We start from the raw sequence: 27831 nt of genomic DNA on the forward strand, positions 1-27831 counted from the left end.
CCCATATGCTTCGCGGCCAAAAAAACCTTGCGGGGATTGCCTGCCATGCACGAGCGATCCCCGCATGTTTTTTCTGGGGTGTCTAATAACCATGAAACATGCGGGCGGGGACTCAAGCATTTCACTTGAGCACCCATGATACATGGTGCATACCTGAGTACCCGATGCAAACTGAAGTAGCGAGCACTTGCGCTCAAGAGTAATGACAACTTATTCAATATGATGACCTAATGTTATCAAATTCTGTGTCGTACCTCTGGGTTCAAAATGTTCACTATACCCCTTAATAAAATCCTTGAGGGGTATAGTTTCCAAAATGGGGTCACTTGTGGGGGAGCTCCACTGTTTAGGCACATCAGAGGCTCTCCAAACGCGACATGGTGTCCGCTAACAAATTGAATGGAAAATCGGCTCAAATTGTTAACGGACACCATGTTGCGTTTGGAGAGCCCCTGTGTGCCTAAACATTGGAGCTCCCCCACAAGTGACCCCATTTTGGAAACTAGACCACCCAAGGCACCTATCTAGATGCATAGTGAGCACTTGGAGCCCCCAGGTGCTTCACAAATTGATTCGTAAAAATGAAAAAGTGAAAAAAAAAAATACTTTTTCATTTTTACAAATCAATTTGTGAAGCACCTAGGGGTTCCAAGTTCTCACTATGCATCTAGGTAGGTGCCTTGGGGGGGTCTAGTTTCCAAAATGGGGTCACTTGTGGGGGGTTTCCACTGTTTAGGCACATCAGGGGCTCTCCAAACGCAACATGGCATCCGCTAATTATTCAAGCAAATTTTACAATCAAAAAGTCAAATGGCGCTCCTTCCCTTCCGAGCCCTGCCGTGCGCCCAAACAGTGGTTTTTCCCCACATATGGGGTATCTGCGTGCCCAGGGGAAATTGCACAACAAATTTTGGGGTCCATTTTTTCTTGTTACCCCTGCGAAAATAAAAAAATTGGGTCTAAAGTAACATTTTTGTGAAAAAAGTTAAATGTTCATTTTTTTCTTCCACATTCCAAAAATTCCTGTGAAGCACCTGAAGGGTTAATAAAGTTCTTGAATGTGGTTTTGAGCACCTTGAGGGGTGCAGTTTTTAGAATGGTGTCACTTTTGGGTATTTTCTGTCATAAAGGCCTCTCAAAGTGACTTCAAATGTGATGTGGTCCCTAAAAAAATGGTTTTGTAAATTTTGTTGGAAAAATGAGAAATCGCTGGTCAACTTTTAACCCTTATAGCTCCCTAACAAAAAAAAATCTTGGTTCCAAAATTGTGCTGATGTAAAGTAGACATGTGGGAAATGTTATTTATTAACTCTTTTGTGTGACATATCTCTCTGATTTAAGGGCATAAAAATTAAAATTTTAAAAATTGGTAAATTTTCAAAATTTTCGCCAAATTTCCGTTTTTTTCACAAATAAACGCAAGTGATATCGAAGAAATTTTACCACAATCATGAAGTACAATATGTCACGAAAAAACAATGTCAGAATCAGGGGAATACGTTGAAGCGTTCCAGAGTTATTACCTCATAAAGTGACAGTGGTCAGAATTGTAAAAATTGGCCTGGTCATTAACGTGCAAACCACCCTCGGGGGTAAAGGGGTTAAGGTTTCAATTGGCAAGCTAAATGAAAACTGGATTTTTGGAGATGCAAATGCGCCTCCCAAAGTCTATAGAACTTATTCTGAATAGTCTGTATTTCCAAGTTAATAAATGTAAGATAAATAGACTATATTTACTTTGGTTTCATACATATTGGAGGCTGGAAAATTGCTGAATACAGAAAGAAAAATGCATCTTTTGTGTAGATTGCTGGAAATGAATACAGGATTGAAATGTTACCTGTCATGAGCTTTCAAGGCAGAACAAAAAGACTTGTCTGTGGAAATGGACTCGACTATGTGATACGGGCAGGTGCATTACATCCATGCGAGGTCAAAGTAATTACAGAGCTGTACCGAAGCTCAATCCTGGCTCTAATAATCCTATTCACCTATTACAAGCATTTACAGACAAAAAACTAAATGTACAATGAATGAGATCTGGTGTGTCTGGACCTTGTCACCTGGCAAATAGTGTAGCCTTATTATCATTATATTTATGTGTTCCATTTGTGTTCATTGTTTTATTATTGTAAAGTGCTGCAGAATATGTTGGAGCTATAGAACTAAAAATTATTATTATTTTTTTCAGATAAATACGTTATTAAATAATAGTACGCTGACAGTGAGCTACAGAAATGCATCAGTCTTCCTGCTAAGGTAGAGGTCCCAATATACACTATAAATAAGGACACCATCTTGGCTGCATGTACAAGCAGGCAGACTAGTGGGTGACGTGGCTGACAGGTGACGTGTGTTATGTGCGTTGTTTCAGACCTAACCCCACCACGGCATATTTCCAGCTGCTGTTCTGCAATGATAACGCTACAATCAGTGGGATTCAAGATGACAATGTGGTGCAGATTCTAAGAAATTACAGCAATGCCAATATATCGATGAAAGTGGACAGCATCGCAGTAGGAGGTAATAACCCATTTTAATAAAATAAGAATTGAAAAATAAGTAAGAGTCACCAAGACCAGTGCTGCTGACAGGTGATGTAGATCACACAGTGTATATCAGTGCGGTGGCACCTGATTGTCTGATGTGTTGGAAGCAGGATAAATGGGCAAGCAGAAAGGGCTCAGGGCCAAATTGTGATAGCTGGACAACTGGGTCAGAATATCTCCAAAACGACTGGTCTTGTGGGGTGATACTAGAATGCAGCTACAAAAAGTGGTCATGCTGAACCCTGTCCACCAAAATAAACGATAATGAGTGGGGAGAAATGGAAGAAGGTGGCCTACTCAGATGGATCACGTGTTCTTTCACATCATAGCTACAGATGGGTGTGTCACTTACCTGGGGTAAAGAAGGCACCATAACACACTATGGGACAAAAGCAAGCCAGTGGAGGGATGGGATGTTCATGTGGACATTATTTTGACACATGCCACCTACCTAAACATTGTTGCAGAGCAGCTACACACCTGTATGGCGACAGTATTTACTCCCCAGAATAATGTGTCATGCAGCAGAAGTTTAAAAGGGTTGTCCAGTGGAGAGACGTTATCATCTATTCAGAGGTTAGGTGATAACCTAAAGATCAGTGCGGGCCCTACTGCAGAGACCTCCACCAATTGGCAGGTAAGAGCACTTCTATACCCATAAAAATGGAGCACAAGTGTGTATGCCCAACTGCTGCTCCATTCATCCTCTGTTGGGCTGCTGAGCGCTGCACTCTGCTCTATCTAGCAGCCCCATTGACAATGAACGGAGCCTCAGTCAACATACGTACTGCTGCATGCTAATGGGGACGAAAGTATCCTGTTATGGCATTCGAAACCACAGTCAACAGCAAATGCAAAATCTAAGCCCTTCTAAACCCTCACACCCACAATATGATCACAAGGCGTTGATAGGTTGTCATAGCACTCAGGCTCCTATGTATGCCTTAGCTGTATGAGTCTAATCTAGAGTGATCATACAGTAGATACATTCAGACACTGACTTTTTCAGCCACAGATTTTGCTGCGGACTTCACCTCCTACAATGTGGCATGCATGCCATTTACTAGCATTGTACTTAATTTGCTGCAGATATTCTTCACGCAATTCACACCAAATATCTTCCACTGCTGAACATGGCTGATCAGCGGTATTATGGGATTGGATATCATCACCACATCTACACTCAACTCCTGAAATTGCAACACCAAGCAAAAAAAGTCATAGAACTATGGAAATTAGATAGATGTGTTAATAATATGCAAATGATGAAAAAATGAAAAAAAAACCCACGTATATTACTTACCGGTAATGTGTTTTTTCGGAACCCATGACGGCACAATGAGAGAGGGGATCCGCCCTTCAAGGACAGGAAACCTTCAAGATAAAAAGGGCGGCGCCTCTCTCCGCCTCAGTGGATTACAGAGCATGAGAGGACTCTCCGGTTAGAGCACATAATTTTATTAACCATAAACGAACTTCACCCATGTGAATACTAAACACCCACCAATCGGAAGGTGAACACCATAGTGATAGGGAGGGAATGTAAAGGTGTCGTCATGGGTTCCGAAAAAACACATTACCGGTAAGTAATATACGTGTTTTTCTGTCACCCATGACGTCACAACGAGAGAATTACAGAGAACTAAGTATGTAAGGGAGGGACCACGGCCTGCAGAACCCTTCTCCCAAATGTGAGATCAGAGGAGGCAGAAAGGTCAAGTCTATAGTGAATATAGAAAGTGGACGGAGATGACCACGTGGCACCCTTACATATTTGCTCAATGGGCACGTCCGCTCTTTCTGCCCAGGAAGCAGTCATGCCCCACGTAGAGTGGGCCTTCAGATTGTTGGAGGATCTCTGCCTGATCCCGTATAGGCCATCGTGATGGCTTCCCGGATCCACCTTGATAGAGTGTCTTTTGAGACCTTTGATCCCTTTCGGGAGCCCTGAAAGGAGACAAATAGAGCCCTATCCTTCCTCCATGAGCTTGTGGATGCTAAATAATGTATAAGGCATCTCCTGACATCCAAGGTATGAAATCTTTCCTCCTTGCTATTTTTTGGTTCAGGACAGAAGGAAGTTAGGGCTATCTCCTGAGACATATGAAATTTAGAAACAATTTTAGGAAGGAAAGCAGGGTCTGGTCTCAAAACTACCCTATCGTCTAGCACTAAGGTAAAAGGTGGATGTGCAGACAAAGCCTGTAACTCACTAACCCTCCGTGCTGATGTTAAGGCCACCAGAAGTATTGTTTTTAGGGTGAGTGATTTTATGGGGCTCAAAGGGAGAACCTGTTAACGCGTTTAGCACTAAGTTTAAATCCCAATTAACCCTTATTATAGGGGCTGGATTGGCTCTACTGCATGCCCTCATGAACCTGGAGATCCATTTGTTACCGGCCAGATTATAATTATACAAGGCCCCTAAGGTAGAGATTTGGACTTTTAAGGTGCTAGGCCATTCTCCAGCCCTTTTTGAAGAAATTCCAAAATGGCAGTTATGGGAACCGCCCCCCCCCAGGGAGAATCTGGTTTCCTACTACCTAGAAGAGTAGTCACTAGATTCGATGAGAAACCCCGACCCTCTAGCAATGACCTCTCAAGTTCCAGGCCGCTAAGTGCAATCCTTTCACCTGAGGATGGAATATAGGACCTTGAGCAAGAAGGTCGGGAATCTCTGGAAGAATCCAGGGGTTCGTGACTGACATGCTCCTTAGCCAAAAGAACCATGGTCTCTTGGGCCAGAAGGGGGCTATGAGGACCACTCGAGCCTGGTCCTCCCGGATCTTCCTCAGCACTGCTGGAATTAGGCACGTTGGGGGGAAAGGCATAGGCCAGACTGAAATCCCATCTGCACTGGAAGGCGTCTACTACCAAAGGGTTTTCCGTGGGATTCAGGGAGCAGAACTTTTTTAACTTGCTGTTCTGACGGGTCGCAAACAAGTCGACTTCTGGAGACCCCCACATGGCAATTAGCTGACGGAAGACTGAGTGATTTACAGCCCATTCTCCCTGCAATAATGGCCTGTGACTTAGAAAGTCTGCCTTTGTGTTGTCCTCTCCCCTGATATGAAGGGCCTTTAAAGAGAGAACTTTTCCTTCCACTAGAGAAAATATCCTCCAAGCAATCTGCATTAGTGATTTTGAGCGAGTTCCCCCCTGGTGGTCTACATATGCCACCGTGACCTGGTTGTCGGACAGAATTTTTATGTGATGTCCTCGCAGAAGGGGTAAGAAGCGGATTAGTGCCTTCTCTACTGCTCGTAATTCCCACATGTTGGAAGACTCCAAACTCTCCTCCTCTGACCAAGTACCCTGTATCGCGTGGTTGTCTAGGTGTGCCCCCCACCCCCTGGGGCTGGAGTCCGTAGTAATCAGTCTGGTAAATTGGGGAACCCAGGGGACGCCTGTCTGGAATGTGTTTGTCTCTAACCACCAGTACAGAGACTGAATTACATTTTCTGGGAGTGTCAACCTGCCCTCCAGATGTCCCCTGAGGATGATTTCATTCTTTAGGACGTCCCATTGCAATTCTCTTGAATGAAATTGGGCCCAGCATACCGCTGGGATGCAGGAGGTGAGGGGCCCCAACAGAGACATGGCCCCCCTGAGAGTCATTACTGGGTTTGTTATGGCTGTCAAGACTAAATTTTTTATTTTTTCTCTTTTCTGCTCGGGCAGACGGCATTCCTGTCGAACCGAATCCAGAGTAAGGCCTAAAAAGATTTGAGTTGTATGCAGGATCAGTTTTGATTTTTCTAGGTTTAAACACCATCCTAAGTTTTTTAAGATGGTGCACACCTGATCCACTTGGCCCAGGCAGTGATTGTAAGTTTTGCCCACTATTAGGAAGTCGTCCAGGTACGGAATGATCAATCTGTTCTCCTCCCTGAGATGAGCCGTAACCTCCGCTATATGTTTTGTGAATATGCGGGGTGCTACTGCTAGGCCGAAGGGAAGAGCTCTGTACTGGAAGTGCTTTACGACCCCCTGTACAGTTACGGCTACTCTGAGGTATTTTTGAAAGTCGTGATGGATTGGCACATGGTAATACGCATCCTTTAGGTTCAACACTGCCATGTAGCAGCCGGGGAACAGAAGGCTTATCGTTGATTTTATCGTTTCCATCTTGAATGATGGAATGTTCAGGAATTTGTTTAGGCCTTTCAAGTTGAGGATGACTCTGTATGAATTGTCCGGCTTCTTTATAAGGAACAAGGGGGAATAGAACCCTCTTCTTTCTTCTTGTGGTGATACCTCCAGCAAGACGTTCTTTTGCAGGAGACCTGAAATCTCTTCCTCCAGTGCCCGCTGTTCTGGTAGAGAGGATCTTAAGGCAGTTGGGATAAATTTCTCTGGTGGGTTCCTCATAAATTCCAGTTTTAAGCCTGATTTTACTAACTTGAGGATGCACTTGCTGGAAGAGATCCTTTCCCAGGCTGGGAGGAAGAGAGAGAGCCTCCCTCCCACCTGGGATAGAGTGTCATTTTGGCGGGTTTGCGACTATCCTGGGAGGGCCCGCCGAACAAAAACCCTTTCCCTTTCCTGGAACGATCCTCCCATCTAGATTGTTCTGTGAACGTCCTTCTGCGACCAAATTTCTTCCTCCGAAAGGACTGCTTAAAGATTGAGAAGGAAGGTTTAGGAAATCCTTTTTTGTTGTCACCTGCTTTCTCCAGAATTGTGTCAAGAGAGGCACCGAAAAGAAAATATCCCTCACACGGAAGAGAACATAGCTTTCCTTTCGTTTGTATGTCCCCCGGGCAACATTTTAACCAGACTGCTCTATGGCCAGCATTATACAGGGCCGCAGATCTTGCTGCTAATCTGGCCGAATCCGCAGAGGCATCCGATAAGAAGGCCGCTGCTCCTTTTAATACAGGTAGAGAGGCCAGAATGGAGTCCTGTGACTCGTTGTTCTTAACCTGGTCTTCTAACCTGTCCAACCAAATCATAAGGGATCTTGCGGTACAGGTTGCTGCTATGGCTGGTTTATCTACCTTTCGGTCCTGTGGGTCCTTCAGCATCCCTGTATCCTCAAAAGGGAGAGAAGATTTTCTAGAAGCTTTGGATACCGCAACATCCAGCTTCGGGGCTTTATTCCAGGAAGCGGTATCTTCCTCACTAAAGGGATATTTCCTTTTGAAGGAGGATGGAAGGGGACCCTTTTTTTCCGGCCTATCCCACTCCTTCTTGATAAGTCCCTGCACCTTATCATTAATCGGGAAAACTCTATGTTTTTTCTGATCCAAGGTGCCGAACATAATATCCTGTACCGATTTCTTTGACTTCTGGTCAACTAACCCCATTGTGGACCTCACGGCTTTTACTAAGCTATCCACACTTTCCAGGGGAAACACAATAACCTGTGACTGCCTCGCTATCCGAAGAGGAAGAGTCAGTGGAGTCATCCAGCATTCCCTCGCCGGATTCAGAGTCTGAAAGGGTGGGTGGGGTTTTTGCCCTATGGGCCTGGGATGCTTGGGAAAACGACCTAAATGATTTTTCTACCTCAGACCTAATAAGGGTTTTTAGATTTGAAGAAAAATCCGGGGTTCCCTCCGAAATTGTTTCCTCAATACATGGCTGGCATAATCTTTTGGGCCAGTCTTTAGTCAGACCCCGTTCACACAGGGCACATACTCTGTACTTGGATTTCTCCGTACATTTTTTAGGGATATCCTGACCATATAAGGGAGGAAGGAGAGGGAGAGAGAGAGACAAACAGAAAAAAGTCTACATCATTAATACGTCGACTTTCACGTAGCTCACTCACCACCCAGTAGATAAAAACAGGGTACCGGAACGGGAGGCAGGATGGTATCCGATACTTCTCCTCGGGAGACCGCGGAATCATCGATCCTGCAGGAGCTATGCCGGCTGGATCTTGAATCCCTGGTGCTGCGAGTCCCAGAACGCCCACTGCTTCTGCTCTGCGGTGGACGCTGCTCCTGGGTGCGCCTCTGGCGCCGAGGCTGTTCCATCTCCTTGGGCTGCTGCAGCATAGACTGCTGCTCTTGCTGCTGATGCGGAGGGGAGGGCTGCTGTGAGGCCATTTGCACTGCGCCCCTGCCTGGCCAGTGATCTACCATTAAGTACCCTTATTGTGCCAGGGAGATCACCGGCCGGCGTCCCCGCAGCTTCCGGTACCTCCCCCGAAATTTACATCAGGGGGTCAGAGGTCCTGGCGCGCGTCATCAGGGCGCGACTTCCGGTTTCGTCACTTCCGGTCGCGCCCCGTGACGTCACATCCGGGCCGCGGGGTTTGCCGGCTACCATGCTGTGTAGGTGCCGCAAACCCCTGCCCGCATGCAGGGAGACCACATGTCGGCGCCCCCCGTGGCGCTTCCGGAAACCACGGGACCGGCCGCAGCAGAGACTGTGCCCGGCCAGCACCGACCAGTCCCGTTAAGATTACTTGCTGCTGATGCTGCCGACGAGAAGGAAGGTCCCCCATCAAGGACAGGAAACCACTGATGCGAAGAGAGGCGCCGCCCTTTTTATCTTGAAGGTTTCCTGTCCTTGAATGGCGGATCCCCTCTCTCGTTGTGCCGTCATGGGTGACAGAAAAAAAAAAGGTAAAAACATCTTGTTTTATTTGGTATCAAGGGTGAGCACCATGTGTAGAAATACATTTACTCGCTTTGGCATGTTATCAATGAGGCTATTAGGGGTTGTCTGAGGAATGTTCTGCCATGGCGAATGCACTTGGGCACACAAATCATCATGATCCTCTGCTGGCAGCTCCCTTTGCAGTCGCCGACCAATAAGGTCCCAGATGTGCTCAATGGGAGACAAGTCTGGAGATGCTGCAGGCCATGATAGCAGATTTAGGCCACACAGGCTGCTCACAGTAAGACGAGCAACATCAGTCTTGGCGTTGTAGTGTTGAAAATGGTGTCTTTGGCCGCATGTTGCTCGTGCTACTGTGAGTAGCCTGTGTGGCCAAAACGTGTTACCATTGCCTAGACTTATCTCCCATTGAGCATATCTGGGATGTCATTGGTGGACAAAGTGAGCTGCCAGCAGTGAATCTAGATGGCAGCACATTCCTCAAACAATAACCTCACTGATAACATACCAAAGTGTGTAAGTACATGTATTGCTGTGCGTAGCGCTCGTACTCGATACTGAATAAACCAAGATATTTTGAAAATTTTGTTTCCAATTTTTCATCATTGGCATATCATTAACATGTCTATCCATCCACCGATTTCCATAATTCCACAACTTCTCCTTCAATGTTGAGGAGTGTTTATATAGGGCTCAACACAGCCATAATACGTATATGGCCAAGTTAACAATTACATTTACGCCATACAGTCAAAGAAGATTACCAGGATTTTGAAATCTCTTAATGTAGGCTAATTCGAAGAAGATAAACTCTGAGATCCCTCTGGGTTTGTGGCTTCTCTTTGACTGGTTTGCAGAATACAGCCTAAAGGAATTAGCATTTATGGGAGCATAATAGCAGTTTCATTAAGATATGGATAATTCAGGATAGCGTGCGCTCTGGTTGGTGCTGGTGTATTTGTAGCTTTTATTATTTATAGTGACAACCTGATAATAGGCAAATGCTGCAAATTGGAAAAAAAAGGCAGAAAAGTTCTGCAATGTACGCTTGATGCCTTGGCCCTTTCCCTTTTACACAGAGGTCAGAATAGGGTTTCCCTCAACTCGCATCCAATATTTCACGCAGTGCTCAGGCAGAAGGAAAAATACAATACAGTATAAAAAAGTCATGCTAATGTTTTTTGCAGATTTTTTTTTGTTTGGAAACATATTTCCCATTGCTGCAATGTTGAAAAAAAAAAGTTATGTCCAACCAAATACCAGGGACAGTAAAAATTTTACACATGTTGTAAAATGTATCTGGCATGATGCCAGTGTTCTATCCCCTGATGATGCCGCTTGCGCAGTGAAACATGTTGGGGGGTCGTGTGCTATAAACAATTGTCCTATTCAGCTGAATGTTGGGCCCCTATGGTGTCATCAGAATGACGTATAGTATAAAGCAATAATATAGGGAAATTAGGGACAATATTTTAATACCCTCTATACATTTTAATACAAATAAGATTAAAAGCTAAGTTTTATAGCCTAATAGAGAAGGATAATTATATGGGGTTTCCCCATCTGGATAATAATTGTATATACATCTCTCCAAAGCTATGTTTTGTCCTCCTTTGATTGTGTATTGAAGTGGTTTAATTCTGATTTAAAAAAAAAGATATGCAAAAAAAAAGTAAAAATGCAGTAAAGATAAAGGCCATTGTTTTTAAGTCTGCGGTGTGTGTATTACAGGGTGTACCCTACCCATCATGGCTGAGTAGTAGAGCCTGCGCTGATCCTGTTTAAGAAAAAACCTCGCTGTGCACTGCAGCCTCCATTAGACGTGTGTAGCCCGTTACTCGTACGCTGGAGAATGGAGGCAGAGAGCATTGGAGGGGCAAGAGGTGTGGTGAGAAATGTTATTGGCAGGTAGTGGTGGTGCCGATAAAGGGGACAAGTCCTTAGATGTCAGTAAACGGAGAGAAAGAGGGGCCTCTTATAGTGAGGAGGCTTTGTAGTTCATCAAACTAGGCAGGCTATTTAATCGAAGGGTCTATATATGTCGTTATGCTAGGATGAGGGTCTTATAATAGGGGGCCTATTATACTGAGAGGCTATGGAGGTCATTGTACTGAGTGGGGGGCCCATAAACTGAGGAGACTATAGATGTCATAATACTGGGGGCCTATTATTATGAGGGCGCTATGGATCTCACTATACTGGGGTGAGGGTCTTATAAATGAGGATGCTATAGATGCCGTTATACTAAGGGGCCTATTATAATGAGGGGATATGGAGGTCATTATATTGGGGGTCTTATAATGAGGACACTATGAATGTCAATATACTGGAGCCCATTATATTGCGGCGGCTATGGATGTTGCTATACTGGCGGGGTCTTATGAAGACGCTGTGGATGCCATTATGCTGGGGGACCTATTATAATGAGGGCATTATGGATGTCATTATACTGGGGTCCATTATATAGCAGAGACCATGGATGTTACTATACTGGCGGGGTCTTATAATGAGAGTGCCGAGGATGCCATTATACTGAGCAGGCCTATTATGAGGGCACTATGAATGTCATTATACTAGGTCCCTTATATTGAAGGGGTTAAGGTGACTTATCCTGCACTATGGATGTCATCACACTGGAGGGGTGGGCAGTATACTGGAGTCAGCAGGAGCATAGTTGCCTTTATACTGAGGATGCCATCACACAGTTTGGAAGTCTGACATACTCATGGGGATCCGGTCTGCCTCATATACATGGGGGTCTGAATCCAGTAAAGTTCTGGCCAGGAAACTGTATACAGGGACGGGGTCAGCAGTAAAAAGGGTTTGGCCTGGGGTCTGTTTTTGTTTTATTTACAATGTCTGATGTTTTATCTATTTTCATTTTGGGGTCATATATACTTTTGCCATAGATAGGAATGTATAAATAAGTAGGGCATTAAAACAAAAATTGTGCACAGTGCACTACAGGCAGCGATTTGCGTTCTCATTTGCCTCCAGTAGCCAGGTCATTGTACTGGAATGCATCTGTGGCTTACACAGTTGTACCTTTTTGTCACTAAGGGGTACTTGACTTGAAAATGTTGAGAAACACTGCTGTAGAGTTGGTAAACGGACAGTCTCATTTGTATTTTTAGTCACATACATTTAGGCCAGGTAGTGATTTTTCTAATAAAAGTGGAAGTGATAAGGAGGTGCTAGGTACTCGATAAGGGGTTAAATATGCTAACTACACCGTCAACTCAAGTAATAAAATTAGAGAAATAAAAGAGGAAGATAGAAACACCAAATCACATGTTCATGGACAAGTGTATAATACTACTATACTAGAACCGCTAATACCGCCATGCAGTGACCCTATAGTGGTCAGATACCAGGTGCTCTGCAGAGTAGTATCACGCTGCAGACTATAGAGAGTACAGTGATGATCGGACGCAGCCACAGGCAGAATACAGGACAATGACCGCCTGCACGCTTTTCTGGATGGTCTGTATTACGGCTCATTTCGACATCAGTATTTTCCATTGTGCAAGAAAAACGGACCGATTATTCTGATCAGAGTGTCATCAGTTTACCTTCTCCTATGTGATAGTCTGTGAAAATAGGACTGCACTCATGGACCTATAGACTTGTACTGAAGATTATGATTCAACCTTCAGTTCAAAATCAGACAAGTCTCCATTCTTTTTTAAACGGTCCGAGATAAAAATCTGACATGTGAACAGCCCCCTAGATTGTCATAGGTATGCGTGCAATCCATGGAAAAAACAGATGAAAAGAACCAATACAAGTCTATGAAAATCAGGGGCAGCACATGGAAGGCATCAGTGTCCAGTCCGAGCTTAACCTGGTAATGGACAGGAGAAGCTTTGGCATGTATCCATATGTGAAAATCACTGAGGAAACCGGAGCAGACGCCGAAAGCACGCGGGGCAGACGACGACGGCACGCGGGGCAGACGACGAACACACGGAGCAGACGACGAACACATGGAGCAGACGACGACGGCACGCGGGGCAGACGAACACGCGGAGCAGACGATGACGGCATGCAGGGCAGACGACGAACACACGGAGCAGACGACGAAGGCACGCGGGGCAGACGAACACGTGGAGCAGACGATGACGGCACGCGGGGCAGACGAACACGCGGAGCAGACGATGACGGCATGCAGGGCAGACGACGAACACACGGAGCAGACGACGAACACACGGAGCAGACGACGAACTCCGTAGAGCATAGCTATCACCGGCTGAGGAGCGGACTATGCCGCTTAACCGCCAGCCGCAGCCATCACATAATGTGCCTGCAATACGCAACGCGCTCACACCACAAGACGTGACAGACCGCGCGCCGCAGCGACGCCTAATCTCGGCCGACATCTTCATGACGTAACACTTCCGCACGCGTCGGTAGTACGTCTGCGCGCTCTACCTAACCTGCTGCTCTGCAGAAGAGAGTCCAAATAGCAGGCCGATCGGTTGGTGGGCGTGTCATATGCAGATTTATATGAAATGGTTTCTTCTTGCGTCGCAAAGCAGAACTGAATAATTTACAATTTGTTCATTTATAATCCAGTAATGAAAGCCACGACTGTGAGCAGTGATGGCGGGGCGGGCTGATATGCTGACTGAGCAGGAAGAGGCAAAATGTGTCTCCATGATGTGCAGTGGCAGTGAGCAGGGTGTGGAGCGTCATTGCAGCTAGTGGAAGGTTAAGACTATACTTTCAGGGATCATTTCTATAGTTTGTAACTTGAGAAATGTGCTCTAAAGTGTCCGAACTCCCCAACCACAAGGAGGAGCTGTAGTGATCTCTCCTGAGCGTGAAGTGAGCTCTCAGTTCTGCTTCATTGCAGGGGCTGATTGCTGGTGATGATCGTTCTCCTTCTCTGTTACAGAGAGGGTGGAGGGGGAGATCACAAGCTGAGTGGTGGGGGATATTTTTTAACAAAGTAAAAAATAGATTGAATTTGTTACCAGCTATCATGTGTTACAGCTGGATGTTATCAATGTGTAAGGCCAATTATTGAGATTTGATTATCAAGTCATCAAAGAATAAAAAAACATTTTCTATCTCCATTGACAAAATCAGACTGCTCTCAGATTACCTCTGAATGCAGTCTGATTTTTGCACACTGACACAATGGAGAACTGTTGTTCTATCTTCTCACAGTGTGTTCTCATCCTAGAGAAGATGCTGACACTCTGATCAAACTCTGATCACAATGTAAAAGCTTATCAACCCGAAACAAATTGGCGCATAAGTTAATAAATAAGCTTATTGCATTTTCTTTCTTTTAATTGAAGGGAACCTGTCACCTTGGAAAATGCTATTTACCTGAATATACAGGGTTAATCTGAAACCAACTACAGCCTCAGAACATATTGGCTTAATAGGCAGGGTTAATCTGCATGTAAATAGCATTACGTAACACGGCTGTCTTATTAAAAGAGCGGCTACCGAGAGCCATTGGCTTTTAGTAATATCGATGGCTTACATTAGCTGTGGCCATAGGCGGATTATAATGAGGACGATCTGGGCTACTGCCCGGGGCCCGAGGCCCCGTGGGGGGCCCATGGCCTGATCGCCCTCATTATAATGTTTTCTGCAGAGGCAGGGGCAGGGGGACCGCACTGTACCATTAGACGCTGGCCGGCCACATCAGGGATACAGACACGCCCCCTGCACGATGTGTGCTGCGTCTCCAGGACTGACGTCACACAGTGGCGCCTGGAGCTGCTTCTCTTCAGCTTGCCGGAGAGGAGCTCCTGCATCAGTGGATGGCGCTAAATAGTAAATACGAGGTCGGGCCTAGGGCAGGATGTCTGGAGTCACAGTGAGGAGGGGGCTGCAGGACGCTGTTCCCCTCCTGATCAGTTCACAGGAATCCCTTAGTGCAGGGGTCTCAAACTCAGCTGGGCATATGGGCCGCACACGGAAAAACATTTAATTTGGGGGGCCGCATTATTTGCATGACAAAGTGACATTTAGTGATACCATTTTATTTTCTATACACCTTTTGAACTGGTCCTCATCTTGCAGACACGGTCTCCCATCCAGGTCCACCATATTGCAGACATGGTCCCCCATCCAGGTCCCCCATATTGCAGACATGGTCCCCCATCCAGGTCCCCCATATTGCAGACATGGTCCCCCATCCAGGTCCCCCATATTGCAGACATGGTCTCCCATCCAGGTCCCCCACATTGCAGACATGGTCTCCCATCCAGGTCCCCCATATTGCAGACATGGTCCCCCATATTGCAGACATGGTCCCCCATCTTGCAGACATGGTCTTCAAATTGCAGACATGGTCCACCATCCAGGTCCCCCATATTGCAGACATGGTCCCCCATATTGCAGACATGGTCCCCCATCCTGGTCCTTATGCTGCGCTCAGGGTCCCCTTCCCCCCCATACTGCGCTCAGGGTCCCCGTTCCCCCCCATACTGCGCTTAGGGTCCCCCCCCATACTGCAGTCAGGGTCCCCGTTCCCCCCACATACTGCGCTCAGGGTCCCCCCCATACTGCGCTCAGGGTCCCCGTCCCCCCCATACTGCGCTCAGGGTCCCCGTCACCCCTCATACTGCGCTCAGGGTCCCCGTCCCCCCATACAGCGCTCAGGGTCCCCGTCCCCCCCATACAGCGCTCAGGGTCCCCGTCCCCCCATACTGCGCTCAGGGTCCCCGTTCCCCCCCCATACTGCGCTTAGGGTTCCCCCCCATACTGCGCCCAGGGTCCCCGTCCCCCCCACATACTGCGCTCAGGGTCCCCCCCCATACTGCGCTCAGGGTCCCCGTCCCCCCCCATACTGCGCTCAGGGTCCCCCCCCCCATACAGCGCTCAGGGTCCCCGCCCCCCCCATACAGCGGTCAGGGTCCCCGTCCCTCCATACTTCGCACAGGGTCCCCGTCCCCCCAATACTGCGCTCAGGGTCCCCGTCCCCCATACTGCGCACAGTGCCCCACCCCCACCCCATACTGAGCACAGGTCCCCTGTGCTGTATTTCACATGACAGAGAAAAAAAAAAAGATTCTCACCTGTCCTCCATTCCCTCGGCGTCCTTTCTGCACCTGTGGCCCGCAGGCACCATAGACCTCGATCACGGCCCAGTCCAGGAGCTGCCGGCAGCTGCGCTTCAGTTCAGTGTATTGCCGCGCAGAGACCGGCTCTCTGCACAGCAATACCAGTGTCAGCCGCCGGCCTATCAGAGGCCAGCTGCTGAAATCTGTGTCCCAGCGCAGCAGCGTATGACGTCACTGACATGCTGGAGAGAGCTGCTGGAGAGAGCCGCGATCGTTATGGGGTCTGTGCCTGCAGGCAGCAAGAAGCAGCCGGAGGGGCCGCATGCGGCCCGCGAGCCGCGTGTTTGAGACCCCTGCCTTAGTGTCAGGTCGGTGGCTGCTCTGCTGGGGCTCAGTGTGAGTTATTGCAGGAGTCTGATCTTTGCTGCAGATCAGGTCGCGCTGTCAGTGCCAGGTCATCGGCTCCAGTGTCACCAGATCTGCAGGAAAATTCACAGTCCTGCAATAAATCACACTGAGCCTCAGCAGAGACCACATACATCAGCAATGCATACAATACCCTGCACTGACTGATCAACCCTGAACCTGCAGGACGTCACAAACTATACTGCTGCATATATAATATGTGAGGTCCTGTGTGCAGGTCCAGGTGTGATCAGTACAGTGTATATACCTGTACAAAAAATGTCATCCAGTATACAGATTAATGTACGGTATACTGTGGTACAGACATCAGATGGGATATAACAATGTGTATAGTATATAACATCTGATATCTGTATCACAGTATTTCGTACTAGCTATTGAACCCGTTCTACGCCCGGGTGGCGAGCTTTTTTATTGGTATATTCTCTCCCATCCTGGCCCCATATCCTAGTATATGCTCCCCCATCCTGGTATATGCTCCCACATCCTGGTCCCCCATCCTGGTATATGCTCCCACATCCTGGTCCATGCCCCCCCCCCATCCTGGAATATGCTCCCCTATCCTGGTATATGCTCCCCCATCCTGGTCCCCTATCCTGGTATATGCTCCCCCATCCTGGTCCCCTATCCTGGTATATTATCCCCCATCCTGGTCCCCTATCCTGGTATATGCTCCCCCATCCTGGTCCCCTATCCTGGTCCCCTATCCTGGTATATTCTCCCCCCTCGCCCTGGTCCATGCTACCCATGTCCGCATAGCGCGATATCCAGTTTCATTTGAATGAATACAAATGTGCAGAGTGTTTTCAACAAAATGGCGCCAAAGTACGCGCATGCGGATACCACGCTGTCCATTTTGTCGAAGACACTGTTCATATTTGTCTTCACTAAAATAGCGCCGGAAATCGCAGTATGAGCAGGCGCCGATTCCGGCGTCACATTCCTCCCCCGGACTCTCCAGAGATGACAGGACCGAACAGGTATGTGTTTATGGTGCCGGAGATCGCAGTATGCGCTCAGTGCTTCTGCATACCGCGATCTCCAGCGCCACACTCCTCATCCCTGTCTGGGATGTGGATGTGTCTTTCTGTCTGCCGCCAGACTGTGCAGGTATTGCACTTACGCAGTCTATAGAGGCTTCTGACAGAAGGACACATCCCTGATTATACTATAGATACCGGTCATGTATTGTCATATAGACTGTACAGGGCCATACCTAGGGGAACCGGGGGGGGGGGGGGGGTATGTGACCGGGGTACAGCCGTCAGGGGGGTGCCTTCGGGCCACCTCATGCGGTGGTCAGAGGTGTCTCCCAGGTAGCTGCATTTTGCTTTCGACCATTCTCTGAGCTGGCTGTGGAACCGACAGTCGATCAGAGAAGGGAGCTATGTACGGGCTCATATTGTATATAGGGAGCTATGTTGGTGCTCATACTGTATCTAGGGAGCTATGTGGGGCTCATATTGTATATAAGGAGCTATGTACGGGCTCATACTGTATATAGGGGCTATGTACGGGCTCATACTGTATATAGGGAGCTATGTGGGGCTCATACTGTATCTAGAGAGTTATGTGGGGGCTCATACTGTATATAGGGGCTATGCGGGGGCTCATACTGTATCTAGGGAGCTATGCGGGGGCTCATACTGTATCTAGGGAGCTATGTGTGGGGCTCATACTATATCTAGGGAGCTATGTGCGGGCTCATACTGTATCTAGGGAGCTATGTGTGGGGCTCATACTATATCTAGGGAGCTATGTGCGGGCTCATACTGTATCTAGGGAGTTATGTGGGGGCTCATACTGTATATAGGGGCTATGCGGGGGCTCATACTGTATCTAGGGAGCTATGCGGGGGCTCATACTGTATCTAGGGAGCTATGTGTGGGGCTCATACTATATCTAGGGAGCTATGTGCGGGCTCATACTGTATCTAGGGAGTTATGTGGGGGCTCATACTGTATATAGGGGCTATGCGGGGGCTCATACTGTATCTAGGGAGCTATGCGGGGGCTCATACTGTATCTAGGGAGCTATGTGTGGGGCTCATACTATATCTAGGGAGCTATGTGCGGGCTCATACTGTATCTAAGGAGTTATGTGGGGGCTCATACTGTATATAGGGGGATGTCAGCATACTTAATTCTGCTCAATATTAAGTCATACAATTAATATTTTTTTTATTATTTTGTTAATATTTTTAATATTGAGCAGAATTAATTTCAGCCTATTGGTTCGGTTTCCACAACAGTCATGGTCTCTCATGTGGCCCCTCAAGGAAATGTTATGTATAGGGCTGTGTACATAATGGAAAAAGTTTCCATTATTTTCCGTCTACAGATGTGACCAAAGCATCTGTGTGTTACTCACATGACCAGTCACATGATCTATCAAAGGGGATCATGTGACATGTCACGTGATACATCGGGTACCTGTGGGGGGGGCCCACACTTTCTAAACTGCCCGGGGCCCTGACTACTCTTAATCCACCCCTGGCTGTGGCTGTAAGCACGCCATGGGACAGATGAATTGCAAAGCTGGCTGTCAATCAAAGTGCTGAGGCGTGATCACAGCCTCTCTGTACATGACCCAATGAATAAAAGGAGGCTCCAGGGATGAAATAGATTCATTTTCTCCCAGTAGACACTTTCAGTGCAGCAGCCGGACAGCATTGTCACACTGTGTGCCTGCAGAGTAACCCTATATCTGCTGGTATACAGCATTTTCCAAGGTGACATGTTCCTGGGACTCTTTCAACAGCAGAATACAGAGGCTCATTCAATGTGCTGTCCAACAATAACACTGCTCTTGTGAGTATGGATGTGGCTCCTCCTGCAGCTCAGCTATACCTTTGTTTTGCTGATCAGTGACCCCCATTGCTCATATGTTGATGGTGGTCTATCATCATGTCGAAGAATGCCATGGTGTCGCATCTGCCATGAGGTTATTAGCATCTTGTCTTATGCAGCGGTATGAGGTGTCTCCTATGTGCAGCTGCATTTGTGTCCTAAGTGCACAGATACCGCTGAATATAACAGTGGAGCTGGAAGCCTAAGGGGTCCTTCCCCCACCAATCAGTCTATGTAGAGACACCCACCAGGGTCTTTGGTAGATCTACATGTGGAAGTCTTAGGTCACCTGACTCACAGCTAGAAGAGGGAAAAGGAGCAGGACAAAAGTGTGTGTGTGCGTCAGAGCTGAGCGAGTATATAGCAGAGCTGTGCGTGTCAGAGCTGAGCGAGTATATAGCAGAGCTGTGTGTGTCAGAGCAGAGTGAGTACATAGCAGAGCTGTGTGTGTCAGAGCTGAGCGAGTATGCAGCAGAGCTGTGTCAGAGCTGAGCGAGTATATAGCAGAGCTGTGTGTGTCAGAGCAGAGTGAGTACATAGCAGAGCTGTGTGTGTCAGAGCTGAACGAGTATATAGCAGAGCTGTGTGTGTCAGAGCTGAGAGAGTATACAGCAGAGCTGTGTGTGTCAGAGCTGAGCGAGTATACAGCAGAGCTGTGTGTGTCAGAGCTGAGAGTATACGGCAGAGCTGTGTGTGTCAGAGCTGAGTGAGTATATAGCAGAGCTGTGTGGGTCAGAGCTGAGCGAGTATATAGCAGAGTGGTGTGTGTGTCAGAGCTGAGTGAGTACATTGTGTGCCGAATTATTAGGCAAATGAGTATTTTGATCACATGATACTTTTTATACATGTTGTCCTACTCCAAACTGCATAGGCTTGAGAGCCAACTACCAATTAAGTAAATCTGGTGATGTGCATCTCTGTAATGAGGAGGGGTGTTGACTAATGACATCAACACCCTATATAAGGTGTGCTTAATTATTAGGCAACTTTTTTTTCCTTTGGCAAAATGGGTCAGAAGAGAGATTTGCCGGGCTCTGAAAAGTCCAAAATTGTGAGATGTCTTGCAGAGGGATGCAGCAGTCTTGAAATTTCCAAACTTTTGAAGCGTGATCACCGAACAATCAAGCGTTTCATGGCAAATAGCCAACAGGGTCGCAAGAAGCGTGTTGGCCAAAAGAGGCGCAAAATAACTGCCCATGAATTGAGGAAAATCAAGCGTGAAGCTGCCAAGATGCCATTCGCCACCGGTTTTGCCATATTTCAGAGCTGCAACGTTACTGGAGTATCAAAAACCACAAGGTGTGCAATACTCAGGGACATGGCCAAGGTAAGGAAGGCTGAAAAACCACCACCTTTGAACAAGAAACATAAGATAAAACGTCAAGAATGGGCCAAGAAATATCTTAAGACTGATTTTTCAAAGGTTTTATGGACTGATGAAATGAGAGTGACTCTTGATGGGCCAGATGGATGGGCTAGAGGCTGGATCAGTAAAGGGCAGAGAGCTCCACTCCGACTCAGACGCCAGCAAGGTGGAGGTGGGGTACTGGAATGGGCTGGTATCATCAAAGATGAACTTGTGGGACCTTTTTGGGTTGAGGATGGAGTGAAGCTCAACTCCCAGACCTACTCCCAGTTTCTGGAAGACAACTTCTTCAAGCAGTGGTACAGGAAGAAGTTGGTATCGTTCAAGAAAAACATGATTTTCATGCAGGACAATGCTCCATCACATGCATCCAACCAGGGGCGTACATAGAAGTCATGGGGCCCCATAGCAGAAGCTCTAATTGCCCCCCCCCCCCACAAAAAAATAAATAAATATTTGTCTGTGTCACAGAAGAGCCGATCTCATAACTTTCCAGCCTTTACATAGAAATTTTCCTCCTTCTGAAGTCGTAGATTCCTCTTTCATTGCCCCATAAAGTATGATGCCAACAAAAGTGCCCCCCAAACAGTATGATACCCCTATGGTGCATTCCTCCACATGCACAGTATAATGACCCTATTGTACCCCACTTCATCTCCCACGGCAAAGTATGGTGACCCTAACGCAGTATAATCCCCCAACTGTGAACCCCACAGAGCCCTCCATACACTCTCATGGCCCCCACATAGCCCTCCAAACAGTATAATGGCCCCCACACAGCCCTCCAAACAGTATAATGGACCCCACACAAACCTTCACACTGTATAATTGCTTTCATACAGTATAATGGCCCCCCACATAGCCCTCAAATATTATAATGGCCCAACATAGCCTTCCATATAGTATAATACACCACCGATAATCTTCCATATAGTATAATGCGCCCCCATAATCCTCCATATAGTATAATGCTCCCCCATAATCCTCCATATAGTATAATGCGCCGCCATAATCCTCCATATAGTATAATGTGCCCCCCATAATCCTCCATTAGTATAATGAACTTCCCATGGTCCTCCATAGAATATAATGCACTCCCCATAGTCCTCCATACAGTATATTACACACCCCATAGGGTAAAATGCAGCCCCCATATAGTATAATGCACGCCACAGTCCTGCAGTATTATGGGCACCATGTACTCACTGATTTTAAAATACCGTATATTTTAAATAAACTGACCCGAATATAAGCCGAGGCCCCTAATTTTACCACATAAAAATGGGAAAACCTATTGACTTGAGTATAAGCCTAGGGTGGGAAATGCAGCAGCAGCTAAATTTCCCATCCTGGTATGTGTGGCCCCCTCAATCCCACAATCCCTGGTATCTGTGGCCCCCACAATCCCTGGTATGTGTAGCCTCCTCAATCCCCCAATCCCTGGTATGTGTGGCCCCCTCAATCCCACAATCCCTGGTATGTGTAGCCTCCTCAATCCCTCAATCCTGGTATGTGTGGCCTCCTCAATCCCCCAATCCTGGTATGTGTGGCCTCCTCAATCCCCCAATCCTGGTGTGGCCTCCTCAATCCCCAAATCCTGGTATGTGTGGCCTCCTCAATCCCCAAATCCTGGTATGTGTGGCCTCCTCAATCCCTAAATCCTGGTATGTGTGGCCTCCTCAATCCCCAAATCCTGGTATGTGTGGCCACCTCAATCCCCAAATCCTGGTATGTGTGGCCTCCTCAATCCCTCAATCCTGGTATGTGTGGCCTCCTCAACCCCTCAATCCTGGTATGTGTGGCCTCCTCAACCCCTCAATCCTGGTATGTGTGGCCTCCTCAATCCCCCAATCCTGGTAAGTGTGGCCTCCTCAATCCCCAAATCCTAGTATGTGTGGCCTCCTCAATCCTCAAATCCTGGTATGCGTGGCCTCCTCAATCCCCAAATCCTGGTATGTGTGGCCTCCTCAATCCCCCAATCCCTGGTAAGTGTGGCCTCCTCAATCCCCCAATCCCTGGTAAGTGTGGCCTCCTCAATCCCCCAATCCTGGTAAGTGTGGCCTCCTCAATCCCCCTATCCTGGTAAGTGTGGCCTCCTCAATCCCCAAATCCTGGTATGTGTGGCCTCCTCAACCCCCCATTCCTGGTATGTGTGGCCTCCTCAATCCAAGTATTTTGGTATGTGTGGCCTCCTTAATCCAAGTATCGTGGCATGTGTGGCCCCCTCATCCCCCAATCACTGCACACAAAACAATAAACACTTATACTCACCTTCCTTCCTCACCTCTCCTCCAGTGCTGAGTCCTGTCTGCAGCAGCTCATGTCGGCATCTGAGCAGCGCGCGCTCTCAGGCGCCGAGGTGAGCTGCTGCTGCTGCCGGCACATTCACTCCTCTCCATGCCGAGACTATGGGCGTGAAGAAGCGTGAATATGCTTTCTCTTTAGCAGCGGGCACTGACAGGAGCCGCGGCTCAGCGCTCCTCCGTGCCCACTGCTGAAGAGAATGAATATTCCCTCTTCTCCACGCCCATGGGAGTGGAGAAGAGGGAATATTCATGTCCCTTTAGCAGCGGGCACACATAGTAGCTGCGGCAGGGGCTACTGCGTGTGCCCCGCTCCTCCACTGCCGCAACCCGCTCCTCTGCCGCCGCAACCTCCTACTCACCTATCCTTCTCGTTCCCACGCTGCTTGGGGCCCTCCCGGCTCACGGGCCCCCTCCGGGCCACGGGCCCCATAGCAGTGGCGTGGTCTGCCGCCATTGGCGGTACGCCACTGCATCCAACTACTCCACAGCGTGGCTGGCCAGTAAAGGTCTGAAAGAAGAAAAAATAATGGCATGGCCCCCTTGTTCACCTGATCTGAACCCCATAGAGAACCTGTGGTCCATCATAAAATGTGAGATCTAGAGGGAGGGAAAACAGTACACCTCTCGGAGCAGTGTCTAGGAGGCTGTGGTGGCTGCTGCACGCAATGTTGATCGAAAACAGATCAAGCAACTGACAGAATCTATGGATGGAAGGCTGTTGAGTGTCATCATAAAGAAAGGTGGCTATATTGATCACTAATTTTTTGGGTTTTTGGTTTGGCATGTCAGAAATGTTTATTTCTAAATTTTGTGCACTGATATTGGTTTACCTGGTGAAAATAAACAAGTGAGATGGGATTATATTTGGTTTTTATTAAGTTGCCCAATAATTCTGCACAGTAATAGTTACCTGCACAAACACATATCCTCCTAAGATAGCCAAATCTGAAAAAAAACCACTCCAACTTCCAAAAATATTAAGCTTGGATATTTATGAGTCTTTTGGGTTGATTGAGAACATAGTTGTTGATCAATAATAAAAATAATCCTCTAAAATACAACTTGCCTAATAATTCTGCACACAGTGTATATAGCAGAGCTGTGTGTCAGAGCTGAGCGAGTATATAGCAGAGCTGTGTGTCAGAGCTGAGAGAGTATATAGCAGAGCTGTGTGTGTGTCAGAGCTGAGCGAGTATATAGCAGAGCTGTGTGTGTCAGAGCTGAGCGAGTATATAGCAGAGCTGTGTGTGTCAGAGCTGAGCGAGTATATAGCAGAGCTGTGTGTGTCAGAGCTGAGCGAGTATATAGCAGAGCTGTGTGTGTCAGACCTGAGCGAGTATACAGCAGAGCTGTGTGTGTCAGAGCTGAGCGAGAATACAGCAGAGCTGTGTGTGTCAGAGCTGAGCGAGTATACAGCAGAGCTGTGTGTGTCAGAGCTGAGCGACTATACAGCAGAGCTGAGTGTGTCAGAGCTGAGCGAGTATATAGCATAGCTATGTGTGTCAGAGCTGAGCGAGTATATAGCAGAGCTGTGTGTGTCAGAGCGGAGTGAGTACATAGCAGAGCTGTGTGCGTCAGAGCTGAACGAGTATATAGCAGAGCTGTGTGTGTCAGAGCTGAGAGAGTATATAGCAGAGCTGTGTGTGTCAGAGCTGATCGAGTATATAGCAGAGCTGTGTGTGTCAGAGCTGAGCGAGTATACAGCAGAGCTGTGTGTGTCAGAGCTGAGCGAGTATACAGCAGAGCTGTGTGTGTCAGAGCTGAGTGAGTATATAGCAGAGCTGTGTGTCAGAGCTGAGTGAGTATATAGCAGAGTGGTGTGTGTGTCAGAGCTGAGCGAGTTTATAGCAGAGCTGTGTGTCAGAGCTGAGCGAGTATATAGCAGAGCTGTGTGTCAGAGCTGAGGGAGTATATAGCAGAGCTGTGTGTCAGAGCTGAGAGAGTATATAGCAGAGCTGTGTGTGTGTCAGAGCTGAGTGAGTATATAGCAGAGCTGTGTGTGTCAGAGCTAAGCAAGTATATAGCAGAGCTGTGTGTGTCAGAGCTGAGTGAGTATATAGCAGAGCTGTGTGTGTCAGAGCGGAGTGAGTACATAGCAGAGCTGTGTGCGTCAGAGCTGAACGAGTATATAGCAGAGCTGTGTGTGTCAGAGCTGAGAGAGTATATAGCAGAGCTGTGTGTGTCAGAGCTGATCGAGTATATAGCAGAGCTGTGTGTGTCAGAGCTGAGCGAGTATACAGCAGAGCTGTGTGTGTCAGAGCTGAGCGAGTATACAGCAGAGCTGTGTGTGTCAGAGCTGAGTGAGTATATAGCAGAGCTGTGTGTGTCAGAGCTGAGTGAGTATATAGCAGAGTGGTGTGTGTGTCAGAGCTGAGCGAGTTTATAGCAGAGCTGTGTGTCAGAGCTGAGCGAGTATATAGCAGAGCTGTGTGTCAGAGCTGAGCGAGTATATAGCAGAGCTGTGAGTCAGAGCTGAGAGAGTATATAGCAGAGCTGTGTGTGTGTCAGAGCTGAGTGAGTATATAGCAGAGCTGTGTGTGTCAGAGCTAAGCAAGTATATAGCACAGCTGTGTGTGTCAGAGCTGAGCGAGTATATAGCAGAGCTGTGTGTGTCAGAGCTGAGCGAGTATATAGCAGAGCTGTGTGTGTCAGAGCTGAGAGAGTATATAGCAAAGCTGTGTGTGTCAGAGCTGAGCAAGTATATAGCAGAGCTCTGTGTGTCAGAGCTGAGCGAGCATATAGCAGAGCTGTGTGTGTCAGAGGTGTGCAAGTATATAGCAGAGCTGTGTGTCACAGCTGAGTGAGTATATAGCGGAGCTGTGTGTGTGTCAGAGCTGAGCGAGTATATAGCAGAGCTGTGTGTGTGTGTCAGAGCAAAGCGAGTATATAGCAGAGCTGTGTGTGTCAGAGCTGAGCAAGTATATAGCAGAGCTGTGTGTGTCAGAGCTTAGCGAGTAGCGAGTATATAGCAGAGCTGTGTGTGTCAGAGCTGAGCAAGTGTATAGCAGAGCTGTGGTGTGTGTGTCAGAGCTTAGCGAGTATATAGCAGAGCTGTGTGTGTGTCAGAGCTGAGCGAGTTATATCAGAGCTGTGTGTGTCAGAGCTGAGCGAGTATATAGCAGAGCTGTGTGTGTCAGAGCTGAGCGAGTATATAGCAGACCTGTGTGTGTCAGAGCTGAGCGAGTATATAGCAGAGCTGTGTGTGTCAGAGCTGAGCGAGTATATAGCAGAGCTGTGTGTGTCAGACCTGAGTGAGTATACAGCAGAGCTGTGTGTGTCAGAGCTGAGCGAGTATACAGCAGAGCTGTGTGTGTCAGAGCTGAGCGAGTATATAGCAGAGCTGTGTGTGTCAGAGCTGAGCGAGTATACAGCAGAGCTGTGTGTGTCAGAGCTGAGCGAGTATATAGCAGAGCTGTGTGTGTCAGAGCTAAGCGAGTATATAGCAGAGCTGTGTGTCAGAGCTGAGCGAGTATATAGCAGAGCTGTGTGTGTCAGAGCAGAGTGAGTACATAGCAGAGCTGTGTGTGTCAGAGCTGAGCGAGTATGCAGCAGAGCTGTGTCAGAGCTGAGCGAGTATATAGCAGAGCTGTGTGTGTCAGAGCAGAGTGAGTACATAGCAGAGCTGTGTGTGTCAGAGCTGAACGAGTATATAGCAGAGCTGTGTGTGTCAGAGCTGAGAGAGTATACAGCAGAGCTGTGTGTGTCAGAGCTGAGCGAGTATACAGCAGAGCTGTGTGTGTCAGAGCTGAGTGAGTATATAGCAGAGCTGTGTGTCAGAGCTGAGTGAGTATATAGCAGAGTGGTGTGTGTGTCAGAGCTGAGCGAGTTTATAGCAGAGCTGTGTGTCAGAGCTGAGCGAGTATATAGCAGAGCTGTGTGTCAGAGCTGAGGGAGTATATAGCAGAGCTGTGTGTCAGAGCTGAGAGAGTATATAGCAGAGCTGTGTGTGTGTCAGAGCTGAGTGAGTATATAGCAGAGCTGTGTGTGTCAGAGCTAAGCAAGTATATAGCAGAGCTGTGTGTGTCAGAGCTGAGTGAGTATATAGCAGAGCTGTGTGTGTCAGAGCGGAGTGAGTACATAGCAGAGCTGTGTGCGTCAGAGCTGAACGAGTATATAGCAGAGCTGTGTGTGTCAGAGCTGAGAGAGTATATAGCAGAGCTGTGTGTGTCAGAGCTGATCGAGTATATAGCAGAGCTGTGTGTGTCAGAGCTGAGCGAGTATACAGCAGAGCTGTGTGTGTCAGAGCTGAGCGAGTATACAGCAGAGCTGTGTGTGTCAGAGCTGAGTGAGTATATAGCAGAGCTGTGTGTGTCAGAGCTGAGTGAGTATATAGCAGAGTGGTGTGTGTGTCAGAGCTGAGCGAGTTTATAGCAGAGCTGTGTGTCAGAGCTGAGCGAGTATATAGCAGAGCTGTGTGTCAGAGCTGAGCGAGTATATAGCAGAGCTGTGAGTCAGAGCTGAGAGAGTATATAGCAGAGCTGTGTGTGTGTCAGAGCTGAGTGAGTATATAGCAGAGCTGTGTGTGTCAGAGCTAAGCAAGTATATAGCACAGCTGTGTGTGTCAGAGCTGAGCGAGTATATAGCAGAGCTGTGTGTGTCAGAGCTGAGCGAGTATATAGCAGAGCTGTGTGTGTCAGAGCTGAGAGAGTATATAGCAAAGCTGTGTGTGTCAGAGCTGAGCAAGTATATAGCAGAGCTCTGTGTGTCAGAGCTGAGCGAGCATATAGCAGAGCTGTG

General features: G+C 47.6%; 1 protein-coding gene and 1 non-coding gene across 2 annotated transcripts in view; both read left to right on the forward strand.

Moving 5' to 3' along the window:
* The window catches only part of LOC141214508 (transmembrane protease serine 11D-like), a 110501-nt gene that overhangs the window by 60206 nt on the left and 22464 nt on the right, over positions 1 to 27831 (forward strand). The window contains exons 5-6 of the mRNA XM_073665447.1: positions 2192 to 2259; positions 2375 to 2523. Coding sequence (XP_073521548.1) covers positions 2192 to 2259; positions 2375 to 2523 — 217 coding nt within the window. The remainder of the gene's footprint in view (positions 1 to 2191; positions 2260 to 2374; positions 2524 to 27831) is intronic.
* Positions 13836 to 14053, forward strand: LOC141256319 (small nucleolar RNA U3). Its single transcript, XR_012317282.1, has one exon. It is a non-coding gene; the product is annotated as a small nucleolar RNA U3 (small nucleolar RNA).

The sequence above is a fragment of the Phyllobates terribilis genome, unplaced genomic scaffold, assembly GCF_046119375.1.
Source record: "Phyllobates terribilis strain yellow unplaced genomic scaffold, ASM4611937v1 Scaffold_2__4_contigs__length_985480577, whole genome shotgun sequence".
Classification (NCBI taxonomy): domain Eukaryota; kingdom Metazoa; phylum Chordata; class Amphibia; order Anura; family Dendrobatidae; genus Phyllobates; species Phyllobates terribilis.